The sequence below is a fragment of the Populus alba genome, chromosome 9, assembly GCF_005239225.2.
Source record: "Populus alba chromosome 9, ASM523922v2, whole genome shotgun sequence".
In the NCBI taxonomy this organism is placed as follows: Eukaryota; Viridiplantae; Streptophyta; class Magnoliopsida; order Malpighiales; family Salicaceae; genus Populus; species Populus alba.
The window spans coordinates 5,173,788-5,183,589 of record NC_133292.1 but is presented as its reverse complement, the minus strand read 5'-3'; the positions used below and the strand labels follow the sequence as shown (position 1 = coordinate 5,183,589).

Below are 9,802 nucleotides of genomic sequence, written 5' to 3'. Positions count from 1 at the left end.
ATATACCTTTTAAATAATTAAAGCATAAGACAGACTTTTGATTAGTCTAAACAAAAAAACAAAAATATATTATAAGAATATGTTTTCAAGGTTTTTAGCTATTTGTTTTTATTGTTTTCTCTCTCCTCGAAGCGTCATCGATGTTTATTTATTTATTTTATGTTAATATTAATACAGGGCATAAGATACCCATCTCATTTTATATAATCTTTACATCTGGCATGTTTTGATTGACAAACAACAAGTCCTTTGCATCTGTGGCATGTCCACATGTCAAGATGAAAACTTCCATCCTAGCAAATTTTTTTTGTGAATTACTATCATTTAACACTGTATATATATATATATATTAAAATCTGGATTAATAAACACCATTTACAAACATCTGACTTGTTGTTTTCTTCATGTTTAAATATAACCAAATAAAAATAATTATATCAATCAGTATAATGTCTTGATATAATTAACTGCATAAAATAATATAGCCGAAAGAAATTTACAAAATCATGAGAAAATATATAAATATATAACTTTGTATTTTTAATGACTTTTACTTCAATAATAATTAAATTTAATCATGAAAGAAATCATAGATGTAATTTGAAAACTTATCATTAATAAATTAATTGTAATTTTTGGGGAAAAAATGATAATCCAATGCCCATTAAAGGGTAAATTGTACATTACAAGCAAAGGTGGTTTTGTGTTGTTTAATTTGACTACAGTCGGCAAACTTTTCTCATGAACCTTAATATCGATCTCTAGTGGATCATAAGTCACTATATATTTTATTTTTGAAGTTTTGTTTTTCTTGATATTTCTCTATTCTTTTCATATATAGATGTAAAAAAAAAAAAAAAATTTAATTAAAAAATATTTTGCACCATATTATCGCCCATAATTACATTAATTGCATTGTACGTGGATAAACTTGGAAATTGAAATATGAGCAGTTTTTATTAATAATTTTTGGAGGACAAAATGTTCCGACTAGTAAGCAAGGGATAAAACCCTCCATTTCCAATAAATTACTCCCTCTTGTTTGGAAGTAGTTTCCTACATGTATTCATAATTGAAGGGTTTGAAAAGGTAATTTAATCTTGATAAACAAGGATCCAAGCAGTGCAAGACAATAATTTCTTTTTTTATTTTATTTTTATTTTTTATGAATGGTGTTCTAGGTGGTTGATGTGTAAAACCTCGAGAAATTTTCAAGTGTTAAAGAAATAACTAATACCATTTTAATAGTTATTTTCTGATTTTACCTTAAAAAAATAGACAATATATAAAAAAGAAGAAATTCTAGTTAAAAATATTAGCACCGTAATTTTTTTCAAAAACCTCCTAATCAATCATTCACATACATGTACCTTGCAATGCTTATCTAACTATTTAGCGGTTAGATTATGTTTGTATTTTTATTTAAAAAATATTTTTGAAGATTTTTAAAAATTATTATTATTTTAATTAATTTTTTATAATTTTAGATTATTTTGATATGTTGATATAAAAAATAAATTTAAAAATATAAAAAATATTATTTTAATATATTTATAAACAAAAAAATATTTTAAAAAATAATCACTCCAAAAAAATCAGAAACACTACCTAAATCAAACATTTCCAACTGTGTTGATATGTAGCGGTTAGATTATGTTTGTATTTTTATTTAAAAAATATTTTTGAAGATTTTTAAAAATTATTATTATTTTAATTAATTTTTTATAATTTTAGATTATTTTGATATGTTGATATAAAAAATAAATTTAAAAATATAAAAAATATTATTTTAATATATTTATAAACAAAAAAATATTTTAAAAAATAATCACTCCAAAAAAATCAGAAACACTACCTAAATCAAACATTTCCAACTGTGTTGATATGTTTGTGTTATGCCTGCTGAGATATTCCATCCAAATATATCGATGTTGGAACACCCGGGTTCTTTACTTGATCTATAGAATCTTTTAGGATAATTAATTTAAAAAATATCTTTAAACAATTTTTTAAAAAAATCGAGCAACTCTCAAATCTCCTGAAACAACACTCTACATTTTTACCGGATATTTAAACATTTATATGACAAAAAACAACAAAAGCTTCTGAAGTGCCTTTGATATAGAGTGGGGAGTTTATGATTTTAAAAAACGCAGTCGTTTATTAGGATGTGTTCATGTGCTCTGATATAATATCACCATGATATCAAGGTTATTGAGCTAGGAATGATTGATTGGCAGATGAGGAGAAAGAAAAAGGAGAGGTTTTTTTAATACTTTGTTTTAAAAAATAAAGTTAAAAAGACGTTTTTTGAGGGTTTTTTTTTTATAAAAAAAATCAACTTTATTTTCACCGTCGACTAAAGTTACATGTCAGCTCTCATTTATTTATTTTAAATTCAATCTGGGCTATGTTTTATATTTTAAATTGACCTTTAAGGTAGGGCATATTTAATAAAAATTTGGGATAGGTAGATATTATTATCAATAGAGGTGTTAAAAAAATAGATAAATATATAATATTTATATTATTTGACCTATTTAATCTATAAAAAATAAATAATTTAGATATTATAAATAATAATGGGTTACAAGACCCAAGAAATGAATATCACAAGCACAAGTTGGATGATGGGTCATGATTTTTAAAATCTCATCAACCTAATCTAGTTTTTATTTTTTATACTTTTTTATTTGTATATTTAATAGTTTATTGATTGAATATTTGTTTTTATTATTACTTAAAAATGTTTTGATTTAAAAAATTTTGTTAGTAAGTTTTCGATTAGATTTCTTTAATGTAATAACAAAGGGTTAAAGGGTTTGTCTCTTTAAAAATAAGAACCTAACATTAGAGATATCATGTTACTTATATTCATAGATATGTTTTTAAATACAAACCCATAAAAATTAGTAACATAAGCTCATTTCATAAATATTTGTAAATTTATAAAAAAATATAACTTTAATTTGAATAAATAAATAAATAAATTATATTTATAATTTATAAAATATCATAAATTAAATTAAATGTAATCATGAATCCAAACTTGATTACACAAGTTAACATGTTACTTCGAACATATCAAAATCCTCTTTTCTTTTCTTTTCTTTTTTGTCTAATTTAGTATAGCAAAATTTAAGGAACCAGCAAAGATTGGAAAAAAAAAAAATAAATAAAGATAAAGACAATTTCTAAATTTGTTTTTTCTTTTACGAAAAAGGAAAGAGTGGAGATAAGGCAAAAACTAACGAAGTAAAATGCGGAGTCCAGTCACTCACATACAAATTATCTGTACAGAAAACAACACCGTAGCGTTTCTCATGTTTAGTAGCAAACAAAAAAAAAACAGAGCAGCATATTCCATTAACAAAAACGGGTAACGATACGAGGAAAGGCAACGCAATCAATGATTGATTGGCGGATGAAGAGAAGAAAACGAGCAGCAGCTTAAAAAACAAAGAAGAGAGAGAGATTCAGCCTTCAAATGGGTTTCTCCGAAGACAATCTAAAAGGGTTCATTCTGGCTTTGATGTCAAGTCTATTTATTGGTGCCAGTTTCATTATAAAAAAGAAAGGCCTTAGAAGAGCTGCAGCAGCTTCTGGTGTCAGAGCTGGTAAAAAACGTTTTCCTTTTTCGGTTTTTTGAAATGAGATTTTGGTTTTGTGAAATGGGTCTGGTTTGGATTGTGGGATTTTTGTAGGTATTGGTGGGTTCTCATATCTCTTAGAGCCACTATGGTGGTTGGGCATGATCACGAGTAAGTTGTCCTTTTTCTATGTCAATGATTCTTCTTTTGGTTTTGGGAAAATTTGATATATTTCTTGTGTCGGAATTTCCATTTGCTCTATTCTATGTAAATGAATGGATGTTTTACTTTTGTTATTTATAAGTTGGTTGTATCTTGTGATTCTTTTGATTTAATTGTGAAATTTAATGATTCATATTGTCTTTGAATTAAGGTTCTTACATTGGTCAGCTTAATGTTAATAAGATTTTTTTCTTTCAGTTGATATCTTTTTACGTTTGGTAACTTAAGCAATCAATTAAGTTTTCTTGTTCTAGTCAAATTGAGGAGTGGTAGTTGGTTAGAGTACGCGAATTATGATTAGTAATGACCATCTAATTATTCGCTGATTGTTTGTATAATATCTCTTGTTGTCTGGTTTCTCATATAGTGATTATTGGAGAGGTTGCAAACTTTGTTGCATACGCATTTGCTCCAGCAGTTCTCGTTACCCCTCTTGGTGCATTGAGTATCATTGTCAGGTATATCTTTTATTAAGTTCGTATTGCATGCTAAATTTTTGGAATTTTTATATTAAATCTCATCTTAACCACATTTCTTGTGTTAATTTCGTTTTTCATGGTGTGCAGTGCTGTGTTGGCTCAGTTTATCTTGAATGAGAAGCTGCACCAGCTAGGGATCTTGGGTTGTGTGATGTGCATTGCTGGTTCTGTTGTAATCGTAATCCATGCACCACAGGAGCACCCTATAACGTCTGTTCAGGAGATATGTAGTATGGCAACTCAACCAGGTTAGTTTGCACCTTCACATGCGCATCTTTCTTTTATTGAAATGGTTCCTTTTTATATACCATTTTACCATCTGCTGCAGCCTTTTTGCTTTACGTGGCCTCAGTGATTGTGTTGGTTTTCATTCTGATCTTCCATTTTGCTCCACAATGCGGGCACTCGAATGTGTTAGTGTTCACCGGCATCTGTTCATTGATGGGTTCACTCTCGGTAAATCATCTGAACCAGTGATGTTACTTTGAATTTTAATTGTAAGACCAAAGTTATGAATGTAGATATGATTTTTTTTTTCATTCAATCAGTTTTAAAAGATAAAATAACTTAATAAAAAACCATTCTGTATTGATGGGGATGAAGTTTCATGCATTTTGAAGTTAAAAAGTTCTACAATCCTTCAATGGTTGTGAAAATTCACTTTTTCAATGACTAAAATTTTAATTATGTGCAGTGAACTTTCCTGTGGTAATTGTTAACCAGATCTATCAAGAGAAGTGACCGATAAAAATGTTATCTATGCTTTTCTTGGCCAACATAAGGTAGAAAGAATTTCCCTTGGTGATGTTGCATGTTTATGTAATGGAGCTTGGGCCAATTCAATTGCTTTACTATTTCTCCTCTTCTACTGGGATGGAAGAAATGAGTAAACCCCACTTCCTTTTGTCATTTTTTTATTTTCATAAAATGTTTTGTCTTCATCATGGGCAGGTGATGAGTGTTAAGGCCCTTGGAACTGCACTTAAATTAACATTTGAAGGAAACAACCAATTGCTCTACCCAGAGACATGGTTCTTTGTGTTTATTGTGGCAACATGTGTCATCACGCAAATGAATTATCTAAACAAGGTTAGAAATGTAGAAATATTGCTTTTTGTTTATACGAATAAGCTCATCGTGCTTATATTTCCAACATTTTGCTTCTGCATAAATCATGTTCCCTCTTTCTTGCGCTGTTCTCCTTTTCTCCTTGATCTTCTATGTTCTGTATTGCTTACTTTTTGGTGTCTTTTCTCCATGTTCTGCATTGCTTGCTTTTCTGATATTGTGCTTAAATCCCTCCAGAAGGTTAAGCTGGCATGTGCGATGAATTCAACTTGCTGTTGGACATATGGCATGATCCAGTGCACATTTTGACTTCATTTTACGTGGCAGCAAGTTACTGTCTAGAATATTTGGCATTCTTCCAATTCTACACGTATAATTTAGTGAATTAGAGAAAAGTTCTCTGTCACAAGTGCAGTTTCATTTTTACACCTTTTCCTTTGAAAGAGTTAAAATGGAATTTAGATTGCTGCCATCAACATGTCCATTAAAATTTATGCAAATCCCTATACTGTCTATTATAAAAATGCTACCAATTCTATTCTTTCACTGCTCTATCATGATTTTCTCTTGTTTTGGTGATTGGTGATGAATTGACAAAGGTGAGACTTGAACTCTGAATCTCACTCCTCTTGCTTGTGAGAGTGCCATCGAACTACAAGCCCATTTGTTACATTCCATTTTTTCTCTCCTGATTCTCACTCTATTATGTCTTTCTCCAAAGTTATCCCAATCCAATCTATTTCAGCCTTATCTCCAAGTGGAATGCACAAGATTGTGGGCTAATCCGACCTCCTTTACCTTTATTTTCAACCAGGATACATGATAAGGTCAAATATAGCTGATTGGTAGTCATAGTTTCACTAACATTTCACAAACAGAAATGAGATGGGGGGGACACATACTCCAAAAATAGATTTTGCGTTTTAGGATTGCTAGAAAATGAGTTGTCAAGCCGAACCATGCATTTAGTATGATGTTTGGTGACCTGATATTAAATGCAATAAGTAATCAAGTTATAAAAAAGTTCTGAAATTGATCCAGTGTTTTGCAGGAAACTGAGTAATTTTGTCTCAAAGAGGGTGTCGCTATCAACATCCCATTGACCTAGAAAACACTGCTTAGGTGAAGTACTAGACAATGCCTTAGGCCATAGCTATTAAGGCACCTTCTGTTTATAGTTCTTTCAGAGGTATGGTGGTTGGGAAGGCATGATGCTACTGAAGCCAGAAAAAGAAACTATCAAATTGTTTTTTTTTCCCAAAACTGCAACTTTTCTTTTTATTTTTACGTTCATCTGTGCTGCATATATTTTTTGGTTCTTTAGAACCTAAAGATGGTTAAAATGTATCTTGTATCTATAATTCTTATTTGCTAAAAAACTGCAACCTTTGGTGTTTCAGGCGCTTGATACATTCAATACTGCAGTTGTATCCCCCATTTATTATGTCATGTTCACGTCACTTACGATTCTTGCGAGTGTAATCATGTTCAAGGTACTGCTACTCACTTTGTAGAAGCTTACATTGTGTAATTGCATGTATTTCATTACTTTGTGCATTTTTTGCTTGATGCTCTTTTCATTTTAATTGGATTTCACTGGAAGAACAATACTGTAGCTTCAGCCTGTTGAGGCATGGATTTGTAAGTAGATGCAAGATAGGATAAACAAAAAGTCTTGATTGCATTCTAACATGTGATTTTTTATGCCTCACTCACTATGGCAAGCCTAGTCATCAGGATGAGGATGCTGTCACTAGGCTTAGTTTGAGAACCATTCCTTTTTCCTCCTCCAGACCCTTATTTCAAACAGTAAAGTGTTTCATTTCTGATCCTGATTTGACTATCTATTGGTAAAAATACATTACAACAGGATTGGGATGGCCAAAGTGTGGGAAACATTATATCAGAAATATGTGGCTTCATTGTTGTTCTCTCAGGGACCATCCTACTACACACAACCAAAGACTTCGAAAGAAGTTCATCCTTTAGAGGTGCTTTGTTCAGACTCTTTCTCTTTGATTTCCACTAAATCAGTGTAATCAATCTTGAATTATGAGTAATATTCTTTAGTATATTTTACTAATTTCATGTGGCTATGGATGTTCAAATAAATCAGGCAGCTATGCATCTTTATCCCCTGCATTATCTGCCCGACTTTGCAGTGGAAATGGAGAATTTATGAAGCATGACGAGGAAAACCAGTTGCCTGCTGAAGCCCTTTGCTTACAGAGACAAGAAATGCACTAGATGTGCTCCATGAAAAAATCTCTTATGCTTCGTGTTATTTCATATGATGCATGATCCATATCTCGAGTTCTTTGGCAGCATTGCTGTGAGATGGTTTTGTTACCGCGGAGTTTCTGGTTACATCCAAACAGAAAGCGAACAAATTTACTTTGAGTAGGTTGTTTTGTGGCCCTCAGAAATCCTTGAGAATTCATCTTTTTCATTTTTTTTTCCTGCAAAGTTACGGAAGAAATCATTCGATAGCCTTGGAGTAGTACGTCTTCATTCTCATGTGTGATCTACAAGTGAATTACAAGTGGATGTGAGATGAGGAAACACTGAATCGGAGTGTTCTACACATGCATTTGTTGGGTTATGGAATGGTCGTTGATGCATAATTTGTTGATACTTGTACAGCGTGTTTGAGATTGCTGGTGTAAAGGGTGGCTCGTTCAACTTCTTTAGCTGTCAAAGGCAGTGCAAAGAGAGTGATCAGAAGACCCAGAAACCTATTTCTGTGAAGAAAGGTTTAAATGGAGTCCATGCCCTGCAATTGATTTACTGGAAACTTGAGCTCTGAGGTAGTTCCTTTTGTTATTTTACCTTGTCCCATAGGTTTCATTCTTTGAGAACACGCAGAATAATAAATTCTCGTAGTATAATATCTGTTCATCAATTACTTGTAGGCTTGTAGATTGATTGATTTTTTTAGAGAATTGAGCGAAGAGTGAGATGTGTATAGTTCACATTTCAGCAAGACAAGAATTTGTGAAAACGAAATGTTGAAGGTGATTCCATTTGCCCACGGTGTTTTTTATTTTTAACTTCAATTCCAGTATGCTGATGCAGACACGCATAGAGAAAAGGAAACATAATCAATTAATCTGATTCTTGTATCGATAAAATTTGCTCCATTTTGGATAATGGATCCTTACTAATTATTATTAGGAAACTAGTTTTTCTTTCCTCTCTTCTTTCGTATACTTTTTAATTGTTGGAACTAAGTGAATCAAATTGTCAGGAAAATAAATAAATTAAGTTCATGTAAGGCGAAAAAAAATTGTTTTCAAAGATTAAGGGAATTAGTTTAACACTTGATCTGCTGTGGGAGTGATTAATTTTTTTTTAATATAAAAAAAACTAAATCAAATGGGACCGAATCAACATCATCCTGTTAATTTGTCAAGTTTAAATGTAACTTGGACAACCAGTAAAAATATAGTTTGATTTAAAAAAATTTAAGGCGATATTTTTTTTTTTAATATTAAAATAGTAACATATTAGATTAACTCGGATTAAATTGAATTAGCTTATCAAATTCATAACCTGAAAAAAACACTATGTTAACTGCATAAAAAACAAATTAAAATAAATTATGAAACACAATTTTCAATCAACCCAATATTAAATGATAAAATTAAAAAATAAATTAAAAAATAACAAAAAAAGCTACTTAAAATTAACCGGAGTTAACTTGTCAATTCCACAACTCGAGTCATAAAACTATAATAACTCTTTGAAAAGTCATTCAAAACAAGTTATGAAACTATATTATCAATCAATTCAATTTGAAGTATGAAAATAAAATAAAAAAGAAAGACACAAAAAAATAACCAGAGTCAATATAAGTTAACCTCATAATCCGAGTCATGAGACTGAAATAATCTCATAGAAATTAAACTGAAAAAACAACTTAAATAAACTGTGGTTATCTTGTTAGAATTTTTAACTCATGTCATAAAACTAAGATAATCTCATATAAAATAAATTATGAAGCACAGTTCTCAATCAACTCATTATTCAAAAATGAAATTAGAAAAAAAAAATCAATCTAACAAAAGAACATAATAAAACGACTTAAGTTAACTTGGGCAAACCCATAAAACTCGTGATCCGAATCATTAGACCAAGATAACCTAATAAAAAATAAAACAAAATAAATTATAAAGTTTAATTCTTAATCAATTTAATATTGAAGTATATATATATATTTTTAAAAAAAACCAATTAAAAAAAAAAACTCGAGTCAATAAAGTTAACCTGCAATATAAAGTCATGATATTAAGATAGCCACTTAGAAAATAAATTATAACAAATCAAGAAGCTCAATTAATAATAAAATAAATGTTAAATAAATAAATAAATAACGTTTTGTGATATGAGATTAACCTAGAAGTTTAATTATTTTCAATTTGTCATTAAATATGGAATTGAATA

General features: G+C 30.0%; 1 protein-coding gene across 5 annotated transcripts; it reads left to right on the top strand.

Annotated features, from left to right (window-relative positions):
* Positions 1-3,339: 3,339 nt before the first annotated feature.
* LOC118035183 (probable magnesium transporter NIPA3) lies at positions 3,340-8,554 on the top strand. Of its 5 annotated transcripts, none has more exons than XR_012170650.1 (10): positions 3,349-3,617; positions 3,705-3,761; positions 4,180-4,270; positions 4,379-4,539; positions 4,620-4,747; positions 5,243-5,380; positions 6,760-6,852; positions 7,230-7,350; positions 7,476-7,759; positions 8,003-8,554. XR_012170650.1 is itself a non-coding variant. In XM_035040698.2 (9 exons), the coding sequence occupies exons 1-9, from the start codon at positions 3,488-3,490 to the stop codon at positions 7,604-7,606; spliced, it is 1,050 nt and encodes a 349-aa protein (XP_034896589.1). In that variant the 5' UTR covers positions 3,349-3,487; the 3' UTR covers positions 7,607-8,554. The 5 variants fall into 5 exon arrangements, 1 of the variants encoding a protein (XP_034896589.1); XR_004685142.2 differs by having other exon boundaries at positions 7,476-8,166; positions 8,272-8,554; XR_012170651.1 differs by lacking the exons at positions 7,476-7,759; positions 8,003-8,554 and adding an exon at positions 6,411-6,481 and having other exon boundaries at positions 3,340-3,617; positions 7,230-7,273.
* Positions 8,555-9,802: the final 1,248 nt, after the last annotated feature.